The sequence below is a fragment of the Sorex araneus genome, chromosome 3 (genome assembly GCF_027595985.1).
Source record: "Sorex araneus isolate mSorAra2 chromosome 3, mSorAra2.pri, whole genome shotgun sequence".
Lineage (NCBI taxonomy): Eukaryota > Metazoa > Chordata > Mammalia > Eulipotyphla > Soricidae > Sorex > Sorex araneus.
Window position 1 is genome coordinate 53,889,646 of NC_073304.1, and position 26,300 is coordinate 53,915,945.

General features: G+C 40.8%; 2 protein-coding genes across 5 annotated transcripts in view; one reads left to right on the top strand and one right to left on the bottom strand.

Moving 5' to 3' along the window:
- The window catches only part of TOGARAM1 (TOG array regulator of axonemal microtubules 1), a 71,871-nt gene extending 69,561 nt beyond the window's left edge, over nucleotides 1-2,310 (bottom strand). For all 3 annotated transcript variants that reach the window (XM_055132903.1, XM_055132902.1, XM_055132901.1), the window contains exon 1: nucleotides 54-2,310. In XM_055132903.1, the coding sequence (XP_054988878.1) occupies nucleotides 54-2,099 (2,046 nt within the window). In that variant the 5' untranslated portion in view covers nucleotides 2,100-2,310. The remainder of the gene's footprint in view (nucleotides 1-53) is intronic.
- Nucleotides 2,311-2,544: 234 nt separating this feature from the next.
- The window catches only part of KLHL28 (kelch like family member 28), a 28,532-nt gene continuing 4,776 nt past the window's right edge, over nucleotides 2,545-26,300 (top strand). Inside the window, exons 1-5 of one of the 2 annotated variants that reach the window (XM_055132873.1) lie at nucleotides 2,545-2,678; nucleotides 12,018-12,118; nucleotides 15,149-16,047; nucleotides 21,810-22,253; nucleotides 24,789-24,997. In XM_055132873.1, the coding sequence (XP_054988848.1) occupies nucleotides 12,053-12,118; nucleotides 15,149-16,047; nucleotides 21,810-22,253; nucleotides 24,789-24,997 (1,618 nt within the window). In that variant the 5' untranslated portion in view covers nucleotides 2,545-2,678; nucleotides 12,018-12,052. Of the gene's footprint in view, nucleotides 2,679-12,008; nucleotides 12,119-15,148; nucleotides 16,048-21,809; nucleotides 22,254-24,788; nucleotides 24,998-26,300 lie in introns of both variants that reach the window. The other variant, XM_055132872.1, reaches the window with a different exon arrangement.

Consider the following 26,300-nt stretch of genomic DNA (forward strand, 5'->3'; position numbering starts at 1 on the left):
TCATTATAAACTCGTCCATAGTTTCAACCCAAAACATCAAAGAAGATGCATACCTGGTCTATATCCTTGGAATTGGAGCTCTGGTTTTCTCCCATGACCCCAGGCTGCTCATTTTCCCACGGCAATTTACTTTTTCCTTTTCCTGCACTTAATACTCTTCGGGTACAGATAGTTGGGCTGTAAGATCCATAAATGTGCATGCTATCCCTCGTGTGATCACCACAATGACAATGTGCACTTTGAGTTCTGTTACCAGCCAAAAGCCAGTCCGTATCTGCTCCGGGTGCCAAATGGCTGGATCTACCCTGGGCTGAAGACGGCATGAGGACTGCGTATTCCACAAATCCCTGTTCTGTTAACCTTGGGAGGGTTTTCCTAGCCAATCTGGCCTGAACAGCATTCATCACTCCGTCTCCGTTATCCTGCAATTCAACCATATCCACAGCTTTGAAAAGGACACTGGTTTTACCTGACCCCAGTGAGGATGCCAAGACGGCAAAGGCTTCTAGAGCTGCTTGGCGCACCCTGCGTTTGCTATCTACCAGGGCGGGGGCAAGATCGAAAGACAGTTTGGGCAAGTCAAAATCCTCACTGGGATAGGTGAGCAAGGAGCAAATGCAAATATTCACCACCTCCTCTCTCACTCGGGAATGTTTATGTTTGAGATGTTCCAGCAGTAAACAAAGCACCTGGTGAGGACCCACTTCCTTCATGAGCTTGAGGAAGATCTTCATGTATTCTTGCTTGATCACCAATTTGTTGTCTGCCAGCACTTTGACCGAGGCTGCGATTACGGGTCCCAAGAATTGCTGGGCCTGCTCGCCAAGCCGAACCACCAGTACATGAAGGACCTGAAGCGTTCCATGGACCACTTTAAAGTTAGAATCGTCTAACAAGTGATACAGCAAGCTAATGAAACCCACGATGCTCGAATGCGGGGTTGAAGTTGGGTTAAAGCTGCTGATCACCTGTTTGAGCTCCTCCACCGCCTGAGTCCGGTTTTTGTAGTCCTCCTGATCTAACAATCTAGAATGCAGCTCCTGCGGGATGATCCCAAACTTAAGGTTGCTGTTGGAAAGGGTCACTGTACAGGGAAGGGGGTCTTCGGCAAAGCCAGAGGCTTCAAGTTCCAAATAGTAGGGAACCTGACTCCCAAAGTGGGACTCGAGGCAGCGATTGTAGTGTCTCCGCAGGGCCGACGGCAGGCGAGAGATATAGGACTGGAACCTCTCGTGCCCGAGTCGCTCCCCGATTTGCTGGAGGGCAGAGAAGGCCGTCTCCGATTCTTCCTCGATTTCCTGATAGCCCAGCTTCCGGGCAAGGGATATGATCACCTCGGTGAGATCGAGGCCGAGCAGCAGATCCTCGGGAGCGAGCAGGAGGGGGAACACGAGGGCGGTGGACGCCCGGAGCCGCGCGTCGGTGCTCTCCAACCCCTGCTGGATGAGCGTTCTCAGCACCTGTCCCGCACTGCGCTTCAGACACACCTGCAGGATCTGCAGCGCGTCTTTGCGCAAGGCGGGACTCTCTTCCCGCAAGGACGCCACGAGCTGGGGCAGGAGGGCTAAGCTAAAGGCCTCTTCCAGCTGGCCGGCCTCGCCCTGCCCCCGGAGAACGTCCGAGAGAAGCTGCAAGCACAGCCGCTTCTCTTCGCTCGCTCCTTCCACGAGCACCCGGCCCAGGGCCCGGTACAAGGCTTCCTTCCTCCGGGGGAAGCCCAGGCGGCCGCTCCGCCGCGGCAGAGCCGTCTGCAGGGCCTGGAAGGCCTCGGACGGATCGGGCACGGTCCGCAGGAGCTGCAGGAGCCGCGTCTCGTCTTCATCCCCCCCGGAGCCGACACCTCCCGATGCAGACCAACTACTCGCGAGCCCCTCGGCCGGCAGCAGGAGGGCCGAGGCCAGAGGCAACGGCGTCGGGGGACAGGATCCATGGTCTCCCGCAGCTCCGCGGCAGCAGTAGTTCTTTTCTCCTCTCATGATGCCCCTACCTCGACTAGCATCAGTCTCTGGGGCGGAAGGACGACTGCGGCTCTGGAGGCGGTAGGTACAGGGGACTGGAAGGGGCGGCAGCAGGAGCAGCGCAGTGGACGCAGCCGCCATGGAGGGTCTTCGGCTGGCGGAGGCTGGAGGCTACCATCGTCTCCGAAGGGCTCGATGGAGCCCAGCCTTCTGCTCCTCTCCAAGCCGCGAGCTGCAGAGGAAGACGAGGCACAGCCTAAGCCAGCTGCCAACTCCCGCTCTTTGCCACTTACGGCAAAATGGCCCCCGCCGGAGCCCCAGACCCCACAGCTGCCACCAGGCGTAACCAGGGGCGCCACGTGACCAAACCGATCGCTTCCATGGTGATGTCCCCAGCGCGGACCACTTCACCCGGAAATTAATCTGCCGTGAGGCCTGATGGGTCATGTAGTACGTCAGGGGCGAAGACTAGTTCGGAGGCCCCCCGAAAGGGGAGCCAGAGCGTCGCGAACGTCGCGAACGTGTGAGGGAAGGAGCGGTCACGAGGGAGGCGGGGCGAAGGCGTTCGGCCGGAAGTGACGCGTTAGGGTCCAGGGCGGAAGTTCTCCGCCCCACCCGTAAGAGCTGGGCTTTGCCTGTGAGCGAGCGAGGATTCCGCCTCGGCTCCCGTTGTCCACCGCCCTTCATCCTGTCGCTGCTGGCGCGATTCCTGGCACTCAGGTATTTTTTCTTAGGCCGTCGTCCGTCGCCGTTTGTGCTCTGGCACAGTTTTGCCCCAGTGCCCCATTCCTTTCATTCCGGTGAAAGGAATGAAGGCGAGCCAGAGGGAGAGAGAGGCGACATCTTCTCTTTGCAGGGCTCGTTACCGTTCGAAACGCGTTGCGCTCTACCACCCGGAGTCAGTGCGATCCTTTTCCTTCTGGCTGTCCGCGGACCCGAACGGGAGATCCTGACCCAGCCCTTACTTCGCGTTCTTTCTTTAAAAAAAAAAAAAAAAATTTTTTTTTTTAACCTTCAGAACTCTGGTTTGGGGGGCCCTTCCTTCGTCCATCCAGCCCTCGTCATTTGTTAGTTTCGTTTTCTAGCTCCGGAGGATTCTTGGTTTGGAAGTGGTGGCTTTTGGTCCACCCCACCCCGCCCCACCCCCACTCCCGCCCTTGACTCCCCTTCTCTTCAGCGCTTTCCGTTCTTTCTGGAAACGTTCGGAAGCTGAAGACTGATGTATGGCTCCCAAGAGCTCATCTCCAGTGGCTGACGAGTTCCCAAAATCTGTGGAACTGTTCCATTCCCCTTGCCCCCCCCTCCGCCCCCCGCCCCCGCGCCCCAGTGGTCCCAACGCAGGATCCCTGCAGGGTCCTCTCGCGGCCCTGCGGCTTCAGTCTCTTAGAAACGGATGTTGTTTGTCAAGTCGTTTTCGGTAGCGGTGGAAGTTCTTGGACCTCACGGTTCTAAGAGAATCCCGCCGGATAGATTTCAAGCTCCAAGTGGACATTTCTTTGTTTCTGGCGAGCTGAGTTTGCCAAACATCGTCTTGCAAGGGAGGCTTAGGCAGATCTAAGAGATGAACTCTCTGGGCGTGAGACGGAATTCGCTGGAGGGTGAGAGAGAGATCTGTTCTACTTTTGTTTTGTTTGGCGGCTCACTTGGCGGTGCTGAAGGCTTAGTCTTGGATATGTGCTCAGCGACCACTTTTGGCGTGCTGCGGGGGTAGAGGGGGAGGGAGGGAATTTGGAGTGCCGGGATCGAATCCGGGTTGGCCATGTTCGCGGCTAGCGCCCTATCTCTTGTACTATTTCTGCAGCCCCTGTTTTCCTTTTTCTTTCTTTTTTTTTTTTTTAAAAAGGAATACTCTGTGCGTTTTTAATGAGCCAGTGAGAAAAGTCGAAGTTATTACTTAGATCTCCACTTTATGCACTTCAAATACAAGGATTCCGACTCTGTCCTCCAGTACCTGGAATGTCTCTTTAAAATACTTTCAAGTCTTAGTTGAGTCACATATGACAGACCAATTATCAATAGTTTTTGATGATGTAAATTCAGAAATAATTGTTGGATGTTGTCTTAAAATCACAACTTGAAGGATCGGGGAGAGACAGAGGGAGGGAGGGAGGGAGGGAGGGAGGGAGGGAGGGAGGGGAGGGGAGGGAGGAAGGAGAGAGAGAGGATAGAGACTAAGAGCTGTAGCTCCTTACTGGGGCCTTTCACCGCCTAGTTAGAGCCCTTTCACCGCCTAGAGATTTTCCCCACTGCACCGCTAGAGGGGACCCCTGAGCCCCAAACTAGGCTAGCCCACCCCGCCCCCACCCAGCTCCGCCTAGTGTGACCCAAGAAGGCAGGGGGCAGAGGGAGAGCACAGTTTGAATATCGTAGGTTTCTTTCATTTTGGGAATAGCACAAATGTGCATGAGTCTTGGGGATATAGGCAACCATAGACATTTGGTTGGTTGGTTTTTGATGCCAGAGATTTGGGCCACACCCTGCGGTGCGGGGAGAGCTTTCCCACCCAGGCGGGGGAGGGTGGCAGGAGACCATCAGGTAGCAGGGAGTCAGCCAGGTCTTCCCTGTACAAAGCAAGAACCTTAACCCCTGTGCCATCTCTCCTCTCTAGCGCACATCCTTATATTTTTAAAGAATTAGGTTATACATTGTTACTTTGATTCTGGTCATGTGATTGTTGACAAGAATTTCCTGGAATTCAGTTTGGCTAGCATAATATATCAGTAGGCCGAGTAATACTTTTTTCCACCCAGTACTGGGCGTGGAATCGAGGGCATCACACATGCAAGGCAAGAGCTGTACCCCTGAGTACATCTTTGGCCTCTCCAAACTTTAGGAAAAAAGTTTTTGAATTTTAGGCTAAGTGTAAAGAGAATGGTAATTATAACAGTTAATAAAAACAATATCTAGATCTTGTATAGAAACTCATTTGTTCTTTTACTCATATACTCAAATTTCAGGAAGCTAATTCACACTAGAGAATGCTGTACATATTAGAATGTACACATTAGAATGCCTGTTTATGTTGATATAAGAGTGATCAGAATTTTCAGATTGCAAATCCAGTGTACTTCTTTATTGTATCCAAGAAGTTGGGAAGTCCAAGTTGAATAAGTAGAGGTTGTGTAGTAATCATGAAATTAAAGAAAAGAACTTGGAAAATCTTGAACGATATTTCATCATCACAGTATGGTAGAAACTTAAGAATTACCCTCTCTATAGAGAATATGTTTCAAGGGACTTGGGTACTTAAAGCAACATGAATCTTTGTTTGCTTTGATCTATAGTTCGCTATATTCTACTGAAGTATATGTAGATTTAGTACCGTATTACTATAATACCTAGTTTGTGGAATTTGCACCTCATCCGTTTAATGTAGATTATTTATTTTTATTTAAAAACAACGTTTAAAAATTTTGTTATTTAGAATTTACACCTCATCCATGTAATAAGCAAATTGCTTATTTCCATTACAAAACAACTTATGAACGTATTCTGATATTTCAAAAAATGGGGAAATTTAAAAAAATGAGTATTGAAAAATCTTTTTGTGGTGCCAGGGATTAAGCACAGTGCATTTTTGTATACAAATCCTGCTAGCCAAATCCTGATCCCCAAATTTCTAATGAAATCTGAGAATGATAGAATACAATATTAGATATATTACTTGAACAGAACTGAAAGTTGTCTATCAAGAAGTTGGCTAAGGATATATTTAAAATAACAAATTTACTTAAGTTTGGGGATTGAATTAGTGTTTGTAATAGATATTTTTTTTGTTTGTTTAGGGGCCATACCTAGTGATGCTCAGGAGTTACTCTGTACTCAGGAATTGCCCTTGGCGATGCTTGGGGGGCCATATGGGATGCTGGGGAATGAACCCCCTGTCAGCCTCAAGGTGAAATCCCTACCAATTGTATTATCACTCGAGCCATTTTTTTTTTTAGTTGAATTTAAGGTAAAGGCAACTGCCCTAAAAAAATTCCTTAAAAAATATGTACTATTGGGGTGGAGTGATAGCACAGCGGGTAGGGCGTTTGCCTTGCACGCGGCCAACCTGAGTTCGATTCCCAGCATACCATATGGCCCCCTGAGCAGCACCAGGGGTAATTCTTGAGTGCAGAGCCAGGAGTGACTCCTGTGCATCGCCGGGTGTGATCCAAAAAGCAAAAAAAAAAAAAAAAGTATTATTTTGCTCTGGGCCTTACCTGGGAATGATCTGGGGTTGCTCCCAGCTGTGCTCAGGAGACCGAGCAGTGCCCAGGATCAAGCCCATAGCTCTATGTGCTCGGGCCCATTAAGCTATTGCCTGCCCCAAAACATCTTTATCTTGATGACCAGTAATAAAAGTATTAATTGGTTGGCTGGAGCAATAGCAGGGGCTGGAGCGATAGCACAGCGGTTGGGTGTTTGCCTTTCACGCGGCCGACCCGAGGTCGATTCCTCTGCTCCTTCGGAGAGCTCCAATGAGAGACGTTACTGGTGCCCGCTCGAACAAATCGATGAGCAACGGGATGACAGTGACAGTGAATTGGTTGGCTGAACCATAATGGTTTTACCTTTTTTTGTTGTTGTTGTTCTTACCAAAATTTTAGACTTTGGGGAATATTGGAAAGCAATGTGAATTCTCTAAGCTAGGAAATACTGCATAGTGTAGTATTTTAATTTGATATAGTATGAAGAAATTCCGTGTATATAAAAAGTCTAATATTAAAGCGTTAATTATAAAATCACTCAATTATGTGTTTGCTATAGACTGTGCTCTGCTATCTACTTAAGTGATTAACTCATTAAGTCCTCATAATTTTTAAGGTTGTATCATATGCATTAGAACTATGGTACACTTTACAGATATTTTCACTGGAGAGTAATGAGCAGAGGAAGGAGTGAAATTCTATTGGTTTAGCTGCTTAGATCCTTGGAAATAACTTTGGTTAAAAAGAGATTTGATGGGGGCTGGAGAGTTAGTACAGTGGCTTGCATGCAACTGGACCTGGGTTTGATCCCTGGCATCCCCTATGGTCTCCCAAGCACCGCCAGAAGTGATTTCCTGAGTGCAGAGCCAGGAGTAACCCCTGAGCATCGCTGGGTGTAACCCAAAAAGTGTGTGTGTGTGTGTGTGTGTGTGTGTGTGTGTGTGTGTGTGTGTGAGAGAGAGAGAGAGAGAGAGAGAGAGAGAGAGAGAGAGAGAGACAGAGACAGAGACAGAGACAGAGACAGAGACAGAGACAGAGAGAGACTGACTTGATGTTAGAGGATAAAATTATAGTTTTTCTATGATTAGCTGCTTTGCGGCTGTGCGACATCTTATAGCCTAGTTCTCCCTCTTGGAGAACCTGGCAAGCTACCGAGAGTTTCCTGCCCACATGGGAGAGCCTGGCAAGCTCCCCGTGGTGTATTCATATTCCAAAACCAGTAATAATGATGGATCTTATTCCCCTAATCCTGAAAGAGCCTCCAATGCAGCACCTTTGGGAAGGGCTAGTAAAAAGAGGCTTCTAAAATCTCAGGGCTAGGATGTTACTGAGACCGATGGAGAAAATCGACGATCAACGGGATGATGATGATGATGATGATGATTAGCCATTCATATATATTTTAATACAGTTTATTTAGTTAAATCTTTTTTAGGTTTATGTTCTGAATAAGTTTTTGTTTGAGTAACAGCACTGAAGTTTAAAATTGAGCTTTTTAAAATATATCAGGATTAAACAAGTTTCTTAGTGATATATTTTCATAACTTTGTTTTACATTCCAAAGCCATTGGGCTCTTGCTTTTTTGTAGTTTTGGTTTTGTGTAGGTGTCGCACCTAGCAATGCTCAGGGGTTACCCTTGGCTCTGTACTCAAGAATCACTCCTGGCAGGGCTCCAGGGGCCATTTGGGGTGCTGCGATCGAATCCAGGTTGGCTATGTACAAAGCAAGTGCATTATCTACGGTATCATGTCTCAGGCCAGTACCATTGTGCTTTTCCATTCTGACTCAAAACTCTACCGTTAGGGGCCAGAGATGCGAATATGACTCACACACCTGGTATGTGTGATGTCTTGTGTTCAGTCCTTGGCTCTGCAAAAATATAAATAAAACAGTAATAGTTTTAAATTATTTTGTCTCATTTAAAGTACTAAAATATAAATTAACAGTATTTCACATCAGTTGTAACTAGTTTCTCAGTGGATGGTTTAATTATGTAATTTAGAGCTTTTCTTGGGTGTAGTAATAAATGGCTTTGAGAACTTGTTTTCTGAATTATTTATGTGTTTCTGAATCCATGATAATTATCTTTCATATTTTTACATGCTTCTAATTACACTTTTGTTTCTCCAGATATGATGAAAATCAATCTCAGCGAAAAAAAAAGAAAGGAAGATATACCAATTTATTCCATAATCTCATTGATAAAATTATACATCATTAATTGAAGACTTCTGTGAGGGAAGTTGAACTGTAGGGGAAAAAATTTAAGAAAAGAGCTGATTCAATTAAGTATTTTCCTAATTTTAAATCACATTTTATAGAAAAGCATCTTTAAACTTTTAAATAAACAATTCTCACTTCTAGTCACCATTTATTTTCTCATCCTTGCAGATAATTGCCTCCCAGCTGATTTCAGCCCCACTGTTTTGTAACTCGTGTCAATTAAGTAACTAAACTCACAGCTTGACCTTTATTAGCTTCGTTTTAGAATATACCTTTGTGAAGCTGCTATAGACCATGAAAAGTTTAGGGTTAATTTTATCTAATATCTTTATATGGTGGATATTTATGTTACAATAATGGTATTTGAAGTGAAATGCAATATTACGACCTTTAAAAGCTTTTCAGATAGATACCATTTATTGTTACTGACTAGCCCAGTTACTTGAATTTTAGAGTATTCCTAAGCATTAATTTATGGTATTAAAATTTATGGCCAGAATGTTAGAGAAGAAAAACCTGCTACTTTAAACATGTAATGATTATTCCATGAATCTTTTTTAGGTCTCTGATGAACTGTTATATCCAGTCTGCATAGCATACATGAATGTATGTGAATGCATATGCCATCTCTTTTGACACATCTGCTCTGTACCTTTTTAGTTTTTTGTTTTGGTTAAGACTTTAATAATACTAAGAAATTATGAGTTTATAAGTGAGGCAGTAGAACATCATATTTAAGAACTCTAGCAACAGAACCAAGGTTTAATCTTGCTTTGACTTACTGTCTCTTTGCTTCAGATTTCAGCTATAAAACAGGAAAATAATAACAATGCCAATCCCGTGGTATTGCTCTGAGAAGCAAAGAAATTAATACATTTAAACAGTAACTGGCACCCTTTATCAATCAAATAAAAGTGTTTTAGTTGCGTTCATAGAATAATTTAGCCCTGGGGCAGAATGATAGTACAGCATTTATGGTGCTTGCCTTGCTTGCAAACATCTTGGGTTCTATCCCTAGCATCCCTGAACACAAACAGGACTAATTCTGAGTACAGAGCCAAGAGCAACCCCTGAGCATCACAGAGTGTGCCCCAAAACAAAAGAATAACTTATTTTTTGGGTGGTGGGGGAATCACACCCGGCGATGCTCAGAGGTTACTCCTGGTCGTGATGGCGGACCTATGGGATGCCGGGAATTGAACCTGCATTAGCCACGTGCAAGGCAAACACCCTCCCTGCTATGCATTTGCTCTGGCCCCAAAAGAATGATTTAATCTTGTCAGAGGCGGCAACAGTTGCCAGTTGGTTCACTAAATATATTTTAGCAGATATACACTGTTCAGCATTGTAATATTTTGTGCTCAACAATCACTCCTGGAAGAGATTGGGATATTTGGTGCTGGGAATGTAGCTTAGGACAGCAATGTGCAGGGCAAGAGACTTCCCCACTGACTCACCATTGTAATATTTTTAGAGTAGAGACCGTTCCAATTTAAAGAAAAATTCTACTCCCTGTGTTATCTTCTTACTGTGTGATTTTGTCAGTAAGGTTTATACTAAATTTGGTGCCACGTATATTTTTTCATTGCAAAGTTTCGAAGACTTAACAAAAGTAGAGCCGTATGTTGAATCCCCAAGTACTCATCACTTAGCTTCAGCACTTATCACAACATTGAGTACATCTCTTTCAACTCCCTTATTACATATTCATTTGAAGCAAATCTCTGACATCATAGTATGATCATCTACAAATATTTCAGCATGTATTTGTAAACGATAACTCTTTAAAAAAATAAGTACAACCTCACTGTTGGTAAAAAAAAATAATTATCAGTTGGTATAATCAATAATTCCACTATATATAAATTTCCAGTAGTCTCCCAAACAATGTATATGTGTGTATGCATGTATATGTTGCCTGTGTTTATGTTTCAGGAGTTGTGTGAGTTGCTATGTCTTTTAGTTTTATTATATTCTGTAGATTCATTCTCTTTTATTTGTTTCAGTTCATTTGAAGTGGTACATATAAAATGTGATATATATAAAAGTTTTATATGTATATATAAATGTCTCATGTTTTGGCTGATTGTACCCTTCTGGTGTAAAATTCTTTTTAAAATTCTCTATATTTCTTGTAAGCTAATAATTGAATATAGACTGTTGACTCCATGTTTGATTTTGCTTAGTTAGGAAAGGGCCTTAATAATGCTTAACAATGGGTGAACTATTTTTCCATCAGAAGTCTGATGTCTGGTTATTTTTCTTTGTGTAGTGTTTGCAGCATTTGTAATTATTGCTTATACTCATTAGTTCAATAAGATTGAAAAATAGTGGTATTTATTATTTTCTTTTTTTTAAGTTAACTGAAATACTTTTATGAAGAGAAGTTTACTTTCATCTATAGTCATGGTCACTTAATTACAAGAGGTATGTTTTTGTTTTGTTTTGTTTTGTTTTAAGAGGTATATTTTAAGAAATGCTTCCTCAGGTGATTCCATCATTATATGGATGTCATAGGATCGAATTACACAAAGCTAGATGGTATTCCCTACTGAGTACCTAGGCTGTATGGTCGGTATGCAGTATGTGACATATTTGGTAACAGTGTGTTATAGTAAGTTTAGAAAAGGCATGATAGATGCTTAATTCTTTGCTTCTACTATGTTTCAAGGAATGAGTTGGTTTATTAGCATCCTCCTTTGGGTGATCAATTAGAACTTATTTTAGATAACATTTTATTTACCACTGTGAACTCATGTATCTAAATAATCCCAGTGTGTTTTAATCAGTTCCATCATTATTGGTGATCTCTTTGCCACATCTTTGAATCGTGAGTGCATATTTAATATGGTTCCTCAGGTCTTTATCACTGTATCACTGTCATCTGTTAGTCATTGATTTACTTGAGCAGGTACCGGTAACATCTTCATTCATCCAGCCCTGAGATTTTAGCAGCCTTTCCTTACTATCTTTTCCAATGATTGGAGGCTCTTTCATGGTCAGGGGAATGAATCCTGTTATTGTTACTGTTTGGGGCAGGTCTTTATAACCCCGCTTATTGATAGTTTCTTGTTACCCCCTTTCCAGGTCTTTATAGCCCTGATTATTGATGGTTTCTTGTTACCTAGTAAGTAAAAATTTCAAACTTAATCTTGAAATATTTTGTCTCATGACTCAAACAAGATGAACAAGATGTTTGTCCTAAATGTTCTGTTCCTTAAAAAATAAACAGTGCTAAGGAGCATAGATAGGTGCTAGACATACTCTTTACTAATGGATGGGTCATTAATAGTTTCTAGGTTTTTTCATTAGGCGGAGCTAGGAAATAAAATTTATTTTTCAGGACAAGAGCTGTATGTCAGCTGTTAGGGTATTTGCCTTGCACATGGCCAACCTGAGTTCCATCCCTGGTACCACATATGATCATCCCAAACACAGAGCCAGGAGTAAGCCCTGAGCTCCTTGGGGTGGTGACCCCCAAAATAGCCAACAACAGCAACAAAAAGAAAAGGTAAAATCTTATTCATACGATCTCATCTAGCCCAAATAGGGATACTAGGGGCAGAAATTACTCCCATTCATCAAGTGAGAAACAATTTATTTTAAAAATTTCTTTTTTTCTTGGGCCTACTGGAAATACAGGTTCGGTGAATATCCTGAATCCCAGCCAACCAGTCATGGACTTTACCATCTCTGGGAGAAGACACAAGAAAAGGACAGGAGCTGGAGAGACAGTAAAGCAGGTAAGGTGCTTGCCTTACAACATGCCTGACCCCACTCGATCCCTGGCAACCCTTATGGTTCTCTGATGTCGGAGCCAGGAGAAAGCCCTTAGCACTGCCTCTCAACAACCTCCTCACTCCCAAAAATTCTCTATGTTTTGTCTGTTTATTCCACCCTTCGCTCTGACCCTAATCCATGGCAACCATCAGTGTTTTTACTGTTCCCATGGCTTTGTCTTTTCCAGAGTAACTTGTGTTTGGAATCACAATATATCACCTTTTCAGATTAGCTTCTTTCACTTTTAAGTTTTCTGCATGTGTTGTATGTCTTTTCTTTCAAGTCTTTTCTTCCCTCCCTCTCTCCCTCCCTTCCTTCCTTCCTTCCTTCCTTCATCTTTCTCTCCCTTTCTTTCTTTTTCTTTCTCCCTCCCCCCCATTCCCCTCTCTCTCCCTCTCCCCCCCCCCCCCCCGCTGTCTCTCTTTTTTCCTTCCTCCTCTCCTCAGGACTTATTCCTCACTCTGATTTCAGGGATCACTCCTTGAGGAACTCAGGGACCATGTATCCATGTATTGAACTCATCAAAGCAAATGCCTACCTTCTGTAATATTGCTCCAATCCCTCTACTCAAAATTTTTTAGTGATTTTTATTTTGGAGGGTGGTGGTATTTGCACTATGCCCAGGTGCTCCTGTTTGAGATTACCCTTGGTGGTACTGAGGATTGAACTGGGGATGTTCACATGCTAGGCACATCACCTGATTTCTATACTATCTGGTACCCTATCTTAAGGAGATAAGGTCTAGACTCTAGGTTTTTTTTTTTCTTTTTTGGTAACTGGAAGGTTGGGGTTGGGGGAATGGGGATGGTAGCATACCCCACAATGTTCAAGGGTTATTCTGTCTCTGCACTCAAGAATTACTCCTGGTAGTACTCAGGAGATCATATGGGGTGACAGGGATTGAACCTTTTCTGCTGACTATCACTCCAGCCCAAGACCTTAGCTTATTTTGGGAATGGGGAGGGTATTGCGTTTTTAAACTATCCAATGGTTCGGGTTATGGGGGCATGTTATGTATGGCACTATGTGATGCCAGGAATTGAACCAAAGTGCATGCAAGACAAGCACTTTAACCTCTATACTGTCTCTCCCACTCAGAGGTCCAAATTTACTAAACTACATGGAGGCCCCCTGTGGAATGAAGTAACAACTGAAAGTGGGGATTGGGAAAAACTCTTTTTGGGGATAGAAAAGGGGTTGCAAGTAGGAAAAGTTTTTTTTAAAAACTACATTAGGGGCTGGAGCGATAGCACAGCGGGTAGGGCGTTTGCCTTGCACGCAGCCAACCCAGGTTCGATCCCCGGCATCCCATATGGTCCCCCAAGCACTGCCAGGAGTAATTCCTGAGTGCAAAGCCAGGAGTAACCCCTGAGCATTGCTGGGTGTGACCCAAAAAGCAAAATAAATAAATAAATAAATAAAAAACTACATTAACCCTGGGCTAGAGCGATACTTTAGTGGTTAAGGATTGCCTTGCACAGAGCTGACCCAGTTTGATTCCCAGCATTCTATATATCATGTATTTTCACCTGTGACTTCTTGGAATACCCTTCCCCCTTTGAGAATGCTGGTCTAGACAGTCTGTTGTCTTCGCTATAGAGCATCAGATTTTATGTTAATTTCTTGTTTACTTAGCTGACAATAATGGTATATTTGTTAAATTCAACACTAAAATAACTCCAAAATACTCTTTGGAAAAGCATGTGAAAAGTAACATAAAAATTTTCCAGTGAAATTATCCGTTGATTATGTTGGTAGATGTAGGTTTCATTATTGAGAAAAATAGCAGAATTCCTGTGATGGTGTTTCAAAATGATATTTTCTTTTTAGCAAATGTATTCCATTCCTTCCTCCCCCCAACACACACACACACACACACACACACACATATTTTCATTTGGTTTCACTGATAGGTCAGACTTGACTTTAAGGGAAAAATAAACAAATTGGCAAGATTCATATCCAAAAGAATTTTCAAGAGACTTTGTGATTTGGGGAGCATATTACATAATATTTCAGCCTTTTTTTTTTTTAATAATGTAGGAGTACTGCTATTTATTCAGCCATTGATTAAGCTGATTGAACTTGAACTCCACATTACTTTTTCTTTTTCTTATTCAGAATGTTTATTTATTATTTATTTCCTCCCACCCCCCCCCTTTTTTTTTATTTACCATGAGAAACAGTTACACAGCTTTCATGTTTGAGCTTTGGTCATACAGTCATCAAACACCCATCCCTTCACCAGTGCACATTTTCCACCGCCAAAATCCTCAGTATTCCCCCACCCCACCCCCATTCCAACCCCTCCCCTGCCTATGTGGCAGACAATTTCCCCCATACTCTCTCTCTACTTTGGTTACATTCTATATTTCGATACCAGTCTCACCACCACTCAAACTTGCCAAAGAGGCAATGCTAGACAATATGTTTTGTATTGCATGTTATGGATAAAATATAATGTCCAGGAAATTCTGTGTCGTTTTCTTCCAGGAACTTTAGTTTATATACTCTCTGGGTCTTGGCCATTGATGAGATTACATGGCGCCAGGGGCGGTTTATGGGTATGACTGCCAAGCTACTGGAAAACTGGGGAGCTGGGGTCAGGAGACCCAGTCCCAATCCAAGCGGGCTTCGAGATTTCAGTCACGGGTTCCCATGTACCTGGGTTTTCTGGCTGGTCCGCTCTCCAGTGAGGGTCATCCCGTCTTGAATGAGGCTCATCCCCTCTTGGGAGAGGTCATCTGAGCGTGTGGAAAGTAGCCTTGAACATGGCCTCAGTCTCTTTTCTAATAGCTGAAATAAAGGGAAGAAATTGTATGATTGCTAATATTCCTTGTAATTTTTTAACACCTCTTGTCTAGTGTATAATGTAATAAAAAATCAGTAAAAGCGCAAATAAGCGACAAGATTGATTTATGCTATTTTTAAAAGACTCATAAAAATAATACTATTTTGAAGTAATGGTTCTTGTTTTTTTTGTCTTTCTATAGGTGGAACACACATCCCCCACCTACATGCTTGCTAATATAACCCACTTACACTCTGAACAACTTCTTCAGGGCTTGAATCTTCTTCGTCAACATCACGAACTCTGTGACATCATTCTTCGAGTAGGTGATGTTAAAATCCATGCTCACAAAGTGGTACTTGCCAGCATCAGCCCATATTTCAAAGCTATGTTCACTGGAAACCTTTCTGAAAAAGAGAACAGTGAAGTTGAGTTTCAGTGCATTGATGAAGCTGCTCTCCAGGCCATTGTCGAGTATGCCTACACGGGGACAGTTTTTATTTCACAGGACACAGTTGAATCTCTCCTTCCAGCAGCAAACCTACTCCAGATAAAACTTGTCCTGAAAGAATGTTGCGCTTTTCTTGAAAGCCAGCTTGATCCTGGTAATTGCATTGGAATTTCTCGTTTTGCAGAGACTTACGGCTGTCATGATCTTTATTTGGCAGCCACTAAATACATATGTCAGAATTTTGAAGCTGTTTGCCAGACTGAAGAGTTTTTTGAGCTTTCACATGGTGATTTGGATGAAATCGTCTCCAATGACTGCTTGAATGTAGCTACCGAAGAGACTGTGTTTTATGCACTTGAGTCTTGGATCAAATATGATGTACAAGAACGCCAGAAATACTTAGCACAGCTACTTAACAGCGTGCGATTACCACTCCTGAGTGTTAAGTTTCTCACTAGACTTTATGAAGCAAATCATCTTATTCGTGATGATCGCACTTGTAAACATCTTTTGAATGAAGCTCTAAAGTACCACTTTATGCCTGAACATAGACTCTCTCATCAGACAGTCTTGGTCACACGGCCTCGCTGTGCTCCCAAAGTACTGTGTGCAGTAGGAGGAAAATCTGGACTGTTCGCCTGTTTGGATAGGTAAAGGCTTTCTTATAGAATTGTTGCTAATAGATTCTATACTCTTAAACTAACTGTCTATATGTTAAAAATAATTTGAGGGGACGTGGTATACCAGATAAGGCACTTGCCTTGCACAGAACCAACCTGGGTTTAGTCCTTAGCAGCCCATTTATCATCTCCCATGTACCACCAGAGGTAAATCATGAGCACTGCTACCAGGTGTCCAAAAACCAAAAATAATAATTCAACTATTTATTTTACTTTATTTTTTTAACTTTTTGTTTTTTCACTTCTTAAAATTCTGCATTACTTCCTTAATGGTACCGTCGTCTTTAATTCTACATTATTGTTTTACACAGTGTTTTCAATGATGCTGTCAAATGGACTCCGAAATACTAAAGTACTTTGTACTTTTGGTCATATCAGTGATGCTCAGGAGTTACTTCTGGCTCTGTGCTTAGGGATCAGGATTCTTGGGGCCTCAGATGACCTGACCATGTTGGGTACTGGGGATTGAACATGGTTGAACATGTGCAAGGCAAGTGCACTGCCCACTGTACTCTCTCTGATCCCCGCCAACGCTTTTTATTCTCAATTCTTAGCATGACCCCTCCCTCCCAGAACACTTAAACTTTACTCATCCTCGTGCTTCTGTTTTATGTTTGTTTTTGTTTGTTTTGGCTTTTCTTTAGCCATTTACATCTTTAAGTTAGACTTTCCTAAGAACTTGTTAAGAGGAGAGCTAAGTGCCCTGGATGAAGGACGCTTGGAGATAAGAATTGGTTTTAATTTGATTAATTTAGAAGAATCATTAAAAAAGAAATAGTCGAATACTGGTGCAAAATTTGAAGTTTATGTAAAATTAGTTTTGTTTAAATATTTTTTAATGATGGTAGTAGTAAAACTAGAGTTTGAAACTGTTGTTTTAAAAGCCAAATTGTAAATATCCTTACACTTCGTGACCATTTAGTCTTTCTTTTAACTACTCCAGTACCTGTGCTCTATAGTGCAAAAGTGGCAAAAAAAAAAAATGAGCATGGATGATTTCTGGTAAAACTATTTACAGTAGTAGCTAGTAGTGAGGTGAATTTGCCCCACAGTCATGGTTTGCAAAGTCCTGATTTGGAGAATTAAGTATTGAAATAAACTTGTTTTTAGAGGGGGGGATGGGGGGAGTGGATTGGGGCCACACCCAGCATAGTCCTAGCTGTGCACTTAGGGATCATTCCTGGTGGGCTCAGAGGACTATATGGGGATTGAACCCATGCTGGGGATTGAACCCAGGTCGGCCACATGCGATTCCACCTGCTTTACTATCATTCTGTCCCTGAAATGTACTTCTGTACATACGGGTGTATCTTGCAGACAAAACTAAATTAACTTTGCCTATCCCTTGGCTGGAATTGCTTTTGAAAACTTTTTGTGTTTACTGTTAATACCTTCCTAATCGCTTCCAAAAATTTGATAGATTGCTTTTCCAAAGTAACTGCTATTTTATCAGCATCAATAGACAAATATAATCTCTTTCTTTTTAAATTACTATGCACTAATTGTAGTCTAAAACTAGTGTTGTTGAGATTGTGTCACTTAGTTAAGGTGATTATATGATTTGCTTGTTTTGTTGTTGTTGTGGTGGTGGTGGTGGTGGTGGTTGTCCAAGGTGCCTAGTACCACACCTGGTGATGCTAGTCCCAATTTGGGCCAATAATTCTTCTCCTTAAAAATCATCCACTGTTGGCATCAAGTAAATCCTATCAGTCAAATGTCATTACAAAAAATTCTAAATGGAATTCGCTTTAAAGTTCTTGAACAATTGCTTCTTGGTCTCACTATTAAAAATAACAAACATTATTGAAAAATAATAACAGTTGTTCAATATAGTTTGATCCAGTAATCTTTCATAAGAAAAAATTTTATAACATAAAGCATATTTTCAAGAGCTAGAAGGATAATACAGTGGAAACACACTTGTCTTGTGAGCATGCAGCCTGTGTTCAATCCCCAGCACCCCGTGAGTTTCCCAGTGAGCCCTGCCAGGAGTTACCACTGAGTGCAGAGCCCCAGGAATCAGCCTTGGGGTCTGCTGGGTGTGGTTCCACAAACAAAACAAAAACAAAATTTCAGCCTGGGGATTGCTTAGAAGTAGAACACCTGCCTTGTATATTTGATGCCCTGGGGTTGGTTTATCTCCTTCCTTCCTTCCTTCCTTCCTTCCTTCCTTCCTTCCTTCCTTCCTTCCTTCCTTCCTTCCTTCCTTCCTTCCTTCCTTCCTTCCTTCCTTCCTTCCTTCCTTCCTCCCTCCCTCCCTCCCTCCCTCCCTCCCTGAATACAAAGTTAAAGATATTTATGATTGAATTTCAGGCATATATCGTTCCAATCCCAGTCCCTCCACCACTGCCCATTACCTCCACCAATGTCCCCAATATCCTTCCTGCCCTCCACATAGGCAGGCACTTTTCACCTTTTCTATTGCCCTAGTGTTCCCTTCTCTAACTTAGCACTCCCACCCTTTCCTACTGAAACCAGTTTCCTGCTCTTCATTTCTATTGCCATTGGGCATTTGATACTCCCCTATGAAGTTTCTTTATATCCCACATATGAGAGGGATCATTCTGAGTGTGTTCCTCTCCTCTCAACATGTGCTCTCCAGATCCATTCATGTTGCAGCAAATTGCATGCTTTTTATCTTTCTTACAGCTGAGAAAATATCCATTGTGTGTATATACTACAGTCTCTTTATTCAGTCACCTATTCATAAGCATTTGGGTTATTTCCTTATTTCGGCTATTGTATATGGTGCTGCAGTGATATAGTACAGATGTCTTTTCCTGCGTTGCTTTTGGGTCGTTGAGTGTATTCCTGGGAGTGCAATTGCTGAGTCATATGGAAGCTTAAGTTCTAGTTTTTTGAAGGATGTTCATACTATCTTCCTGAAAGGCTGGATCAGTCAATATTCCCACCAGCATTGAAGGTCCTCACCAACACTGGTCGTTATTGTTCTTTTTGATGAATTGCAGTCTCTGTGGTGTGGCGTGCTATCTCATTGCTGTTTTGATTTGCATTTCCCTGATGATTAGTTATATATATAGAACATTTTCTCATAAGCTTTTTGGCCATTTCTCTCTTGAAGTTTCTGTTCATCTTTTCTCCTCATATACCCCTGTACCACCTTTCTGCCCCTCACCTTAATTCTTACTAAAATAATTCTTTCATGATTTTATACTTATACAACTAATTTATATACAAAAAATTTAATATCTTACATGTCAGAGACTTTGTGCTAGAAATTGAGCTTGAGCAAAGTAATAATTTTTGAAGATATTTAAATGGCTATAGCATTAATGCAGTGGTAGAGATATTCCATACAAGTGTAAGGTAAAGAAAGAATTACTGCATTGAGAGAATTAGGGAAGTTACTGTGAAAATTTGATGTCAAAAATTAAATGTTGGGGCTGGAGAGATAGCACAGCGGGTAGGGCATTTGCCTTGCACGCGCCCAACCTGGGTTCAAATCCCAGCATCCCATATGGTCCCCTGAGCACGGCCAGGGGTAATTCCTGAGTGCAGAGCCAGGAGTAAACCCCTGTGCATCGCCAGGTGTGACCCAAAATTTAGAAAAAAAAAAAATTAAATGTTGATGCCTAAGCAAGAAACTAGTAAAGAAAGGTGGGAAGGCTGTAGGAAATGTGTATATACAGTGGTTTAATAGAAGTATGTAAAAAACTGAAATTTGTTTCTTATAGTATAACATTTAAGCCAGAAAATGGTTGACAGTATTCAAGGTGGACTACATCAAAGAAGGAATTGTGTACATTCTGAAGAGAGGATTTTTGTTAATATATAATTTTTCAATATATAATTGAAAAATTGGCAGAGCCTGGCAAGCTCCCCATGGAATATTCGATATTCCAAAACAGTAACATTCGATATTCCAAAACAGTAACAATGATGGGTCTCATTCTCCTGATCCTGAAAGAGCCTCCAGTGCTCTTTGGGAAGGAGTAAAGAGAGGCTGCTAAAATCTCAGGGCTGGGACGAAATGGAGACGTTACTGGCACCTACTTGAGCAAATCAATGAACACTATGATGACAATGATACAGTGATGTTGAAAAATTATTTTAAAGGGGTAGTTAAGTTAATGAGATTTGCGTATAAAGTTTACTGCATCATGGAGAAATATTGTGGGAGCCAGGGTTAGAATCATTAATTTAAAAAAGATGAGTAAAAAAAGTATAGGCAAGAGATCATGAAGCCCTGAGGTCAGGTACAAATAGTAAAATTGGAAAACGGGGCATTAATTTAAGAACTGTTAGAAGGTGTCTGTCATATAGGCAGTCGGGGGTGGGGCAGGAGGGAGCTGGGGACATTGGTGGAGGAAAGAAGATACTGGTGAAGGGATTGGTGTTGGAACATTGTAAGCCTGAAACTCAAATTCAATAACTTTGTAATTCAGTGATTCAATTAAAAGAATTTTTTTAAGAAATGTTTATAGAGATCAAACTGACAGGATTTGGTTGAATTGACAAAGAGTAATAAAACAATGAATGAGATTTATGAAAGCGAATTTAGAAGGTAGAGCTGTTTTATGGTGGCAATTTGTGTTTAGTTTTGCACATTTTGTCTTTGAAATGCCTATTATATATTCTGATTGCAAAGCTCCAGGAGAACAGGGCTGGAAATTTGAAAATTATCAAATTTTAGATACAAGGAGTAAGATGTTAGATACACAGCATGTAGTAAAGTTTAGAGATAGAAATTAAGAACCATGAGACTTTTTCAGACTTCTTGACTAGTTTGCATATGCCCCTCCTTGTCCACTGAATCATGCACAAAATGAAATAGTGAAGTACTGGGGAACATTAATATTTAATACAAGGGTAGCAGGCAAAACGTAGGATAGAAGGCTTCATAAACTTCATGTAATAAATAAGATTACTAAAGGAACAGCGGATGATGGCAATTAGGAAGGGGTATCAAGTGATACAGCCTAATAATAGCAAGTGCTTGAAATTACTGGAAGTTTTTGAAGGATGTGAGATGAAAAAATTGAGAAAATGACTATTAGGAACATAGAAAACACCTATTCAATCTTTAGGATCTCTGGTAGATAAAATATGGAGGAAAAAGATTAATTCTTAGACAGCTTTATCAAAAACCTGTTTTCTCTTAATTTTACTAGTTAAATTCGGTTATCTGTTTATTCGGTGGCTGTTAACTGAGCAGTGGAATATAGATAGAGACACACATATCCTTCTTCAGTGGACTCACTTAGGGACTTTTAGCATTCCCAGGAACCTTTACCTTACCCCATCAATTTACTCTTTGGCTTCCTTGGAAGATTTTGCACTTTGTGTTCTTACCATTAAGACATCTGAATTGACATACCCTTACATTCACTTATATATTTTTTTGTTGTTGTTGAGTTGTTTTGTGTTTTGAGGCAACACCTATTGGGACTCAGGACTTACTCCTAGCTCCGTGCTCAGGGATTACTTCTGGTAGGCTTGGGAGACCATATGTGGTGCCAGGGATTGAACCTGGGTCAGCCGTATGCAAGGAAAGTACTGTACCCTCTATACTATCTCCCCCGTCCCGCCAGAGTAACTTGTATCAGTTTATACTCTCACCAACAGAGGGTACATTCCTTTCTCATATTCATATAACAGTTGTTACTATCTGATGTGTAAAAATTTGTGAACCTAGAAAGCATGCCATGGCTTATTGTGATTTCAATTTGCTTATTTATTTATAGTCCCTTTGTTTTCCTTTTATTTTTTAGTGTGGAGATGTACTTCCCCCAGAATGACTCTTGGATTGGGTTGGCACCCCTAAACATTCCTCGTTATGAATTTGGAATATGTGTCTTAGACCAGAAAGTTTATGTTATAGGGGGTATAGAAACTAATGTACGTCCTGGCTTCACTATCAGAAAACATGAAAATTCAGTAGAATGCTGGAATCCTGATACAAACACTTGGACTTCTCTTGAGAGAATGCATGAGAGCCGAAGTACTCTTGGAGTAGTCGTGCTTGCAGGAGAACTTTATGCCTTAGGTGGTTATGATGGACAGACATATTTGCAGTCTATAGAGAAATATGTTCCCAAAAAAAGAAAATGGATTCCTTTGGCACCAATGACTACAACAAGAAGTTGTTTTGCTGCAGCTGTATTGGATGGAATGATTTATGCCATTGGTGGGTATGGTCCTGCCCACATGAACAGGTATTTCTCTTATTCATATATTTTTATTTTTTAATATTATTAATAATGAGTTTTAAACTATTTCTCTGTGGGTGAATTCCTTTTTTAGTTTTTAAACTAGTATTGATGGACACTGGGAAATTCAGTACTTCATAAATTCTTTTCTTCTAGAGTGTAATTGGAATGTATACTTAGGGATTTAATACAAAACTCACATTCTAAGAATCAAATCCCTCATACTAAATTTTATATTCTTCCAATGCAGATTAACTATATCAAAATATATAAATTTGAAAAAAAGTCAAAGCTAAAGAACTTTAAATTTTGAGTGGCGTGTATATATGTGAGTGTAACTGTGTGTAAACCATCATTTGTTGCCTTACTTAATAGGATTAAGTGAAAAATGTAATTCCTATATGCTTACACAATATTTTAATGTATCGTGAACTTAAATCCTTACTATTTCTTTTTGGATTCTTATCCTAGAAAATGAAATACAGCATTTTGTATCTGAATTGCTCTGGAATGTGAGTTTTGCAGTGTTCTCTAAATAAATGAAAAAATTTTACAAGGATAAAAAAGCTATTCTGGGAAATAGTCATAATTCTGAACCTTTGTTAAAAATTGATATTACAAAGATTTTAATTTCTAATAATAGTGTGTATGATATTGATTATGAGTATTTTAATGATAGCTTATTGTAATTTGTTAACTGATACTCATACATCAGCATTTCACCTATATATTTTTTATTTCTGAGTAAGTTAAAGTATTCCCCCTTTTGCTTGTTACCTTGATCTAAGGAGAGGTATTTGGGGCCAACGCATAATTTTTATGCTGTTGCCTAAAATATATATTTATAAATTATAAAATTTTTCATTTCAATTTTGAGAATCCAGAGAAATAGTACAGTGAGTAGCTTGCTTGCCTTACCCGTAATCAACGTGGGTCCAATCCCTGTCACCCATATGATCCCCTGACCTCCAACAGGAGTGATCCCAGAGCAGAGAGCCAAAGAGTAAGCCCTGAGCACAGCTGGGTATGCCACTTCCTAAATAAAAATAAAATTTAATTTTGACAAATACTGTTGAAAAGTTTAAGTTCTTCCTACACTTTGCCAAATTTTCTTGTCCATTGATTTTGCTCTAATAATCTGAGGCCCTTTCAGTGATGTTTACACTTTGGTCAACAGTCTAGTCTCTATTCTAAAGATTGGGACTTCTTTTGAACGTTTGGATTTAAAACACAGCAAACTCAACAAGCTTTCCTTTTTGCTCCTTCAGTGCAAAGCATAGACTTAAGGTCTTTTGGGATTTTCTGGGAAGTCTTTTTTTTTTTTTTCCCCCCTGGAGGGAAGCTTGTTTTGGAAATTCTGATTTGATTTGTTCTTTCAAAATGCAACTTGGAAATGCAGACTTGACTTAAATCCCTAAATTCTTTTTCTCAATCACAGAGATCAGTATGACTAGCCAGATTGTTGTAAAATAGGCAGTGTAAGCTCTGTAATAAATCACTGTAAGCTCTGTAATAAATCACAGTGGATTCCAGGAGGTGGGGAAGAGTAGGGGGCTAGGGTTACAGATTCTGCCCATTGTTCTTTATTTGCCTCTGGGTTTTTGGTTGTTATTGTTGTTAGGGGGCCACACCTGGCAATGCTTGTTCCTGACTACACTCAGCTCAAGGCTTATTCCTGGCAGTGTTCAGGGGACTGTTTGGGGTGTCTAGGATGAAACCTGGGTGCACTGCAAGCAAGGCAAGCGCCCTACACACTACTATCTCTCTGGCCCCTCTACCCTGTTTTTGTTGTTGTTGCTTGTTTGGGGTTTTTTGGGGGGAATTGTGGGGCTAAATTTTGGCCTTGCCCAGTGATGCTTGGAAAGTAAGGTTTTGCATTTAGGTATTACTCCCAGTGATGCTCTGGAAACCATATGGGATGCAAGGTATTGAACTTGTGCAAGGAAAGCCCTCCCTCTGTACTATCTCTGTAGCCTGACTGGCCTGTTTTTCGGCTAGGGAAAAGACCCTCATCACATCTAGAAAATACTTATATTTAGCTTGTGATTTTCAAAGTTCTTTACATGCTCTTATTTGTTCTTTCATAAATTCTTTGACATTGAATTATCCCCATTTTTGCATATTAGAGGTAATGATTTATCAAGAGTTATACCAAGTAACCTCAGGGCTAGGGTTTATTCAGATCTTACTATACATCATTCATACTTGAACTCAGGTTTTTTGACTGTATAATTGGTATTAAATATAATTGAAAAGTTCCTGGAAATCATACCATTGTATAAGGTAAGTATGTATTATTGCCGTAATTAAACAGCAAAATGTAAATATTTGGACAAACTACTCTTTTCATATTTATGTATTGGAACTTTGGGGAATTGTTTAGCTGGGAGTATAGTTTGGTAGTAATTTGCCTTCCTGGGTTCCCTTCCTTGCAGTGCAAAAATAAATAAATCCAGCGCTGGTGGGATTTAGGTATGCTTTAGTACAAAAAGTGACACAAAGGACATGTGAGTTAATTAATTCTTTTATGAATATTTACAGTGTGGAGCGTTATGATCCAAGTAAGAACAACTGGGAGATGGTTGCATCTATGGCAGATAAGAGGATCCACTTTGGTGTTGGTGTCATGTTAGGCTTTATATTTGTGGTGGGTGGACATAATGGTGTATCTCATTTGTCAAGCATTGAAAGATATGACCCTCATCAAAATCAGTGGACAGTATGTAAACCAATGAAAGAACCCAGAACAGGTAATTATATCTAATTATTTCTAATTATTTTGTTTCTATTATTTCTAATATGATCAATATTTTTAAGGTGATAGTTCTTGGAGTTGTTTCTTGGGATGAAATAGTGCTTGTCCAATGGAAAAAAAAATTTGTGTTAAATTTAAGAAGTTTGTGTAAACAAAAGTCAAGTTTTTTTGTTTGGTTTTTTGTTTGTTTGTTTGTTGGTGCTCTGAAGCCAATGTATATCTCATCATTTCCTAAACTTGGAGAGCATTTTAGCATATTACAGCTATAAATTTTATAAATTTTTATATTTTATATAAATATTTTAATTTTAGTATATTACAGCTATAAATTTTTATCTAAATTATATCTATATATATATTTTTTTGCTTTTCGGGTCACACCCAGCGATGCACAGGGGTTACTCCTGGCTCTGCACTCAGGAATTACTCCTGGTGGTGCTGGGGGACCATATGGGATGCTGGGAATCAAACCCGGGTCGGCCATGTGCAAGGCAAACGCCCTACCCACTGTGCTATCACTCCAGCCCCTCTAAACTATATTTTTATAAAACAGATATGCTTATAATAGTGTATCTTACAGAAATTTATTCTGTTCATATAAGAAATGTCTTTTTTATATATATTAAACACATCTACACATGATACTTATATTCTTTTTCTGTTATTTTGTGGCAATACTTGGCCATTCTGAGAGCTTACTCCTGGGTTTGGAGACCATATGGGGTGCTGGTTATCAAACTAGGGTCGGCTGCATGCCAGACAAGCGCATCTCCACCTCACTAAGTTCTGATTTTTGTTGTACATTAGCAGACTATATTCACTTCCAGATACCTTTTTCACTGTAAAAGAGTCAGACTTGATCAAAATGGTTGAATTGTGCACACTGCCAGGAGTAATCCTTGAGCACAGAGTCAAGAATAGCCCCTAATCACTGCCCTCCTCCAAAAGAAAGTTGAATTTCAGGACTCATACAGAGAAGCAACTGTGTCTTTAAGGAAGAAATTGTTCTCTGAATCCAAACTTAAATCACATTATTTAAGAGACAACTTTAAATTACTGATAGAAGTGCTTTCAGATTATTCCCTGCACTGAATGATTAAAAGAAAGCCTAAAATATAAACATGTAAAAGAAATTGAAGTAAAACAGAATGCACTATTTGTTACTTTATAGTTTCTAAGGTACTACTGAGAGGAAAAGAAGAATAATGAAAAGTTGGCATAGCTTTTTAGAACTATATATAACATATAAAATAGAATTTTTAAAGCATAAGTTATAGTTAAGTACATATTTCAAGTAC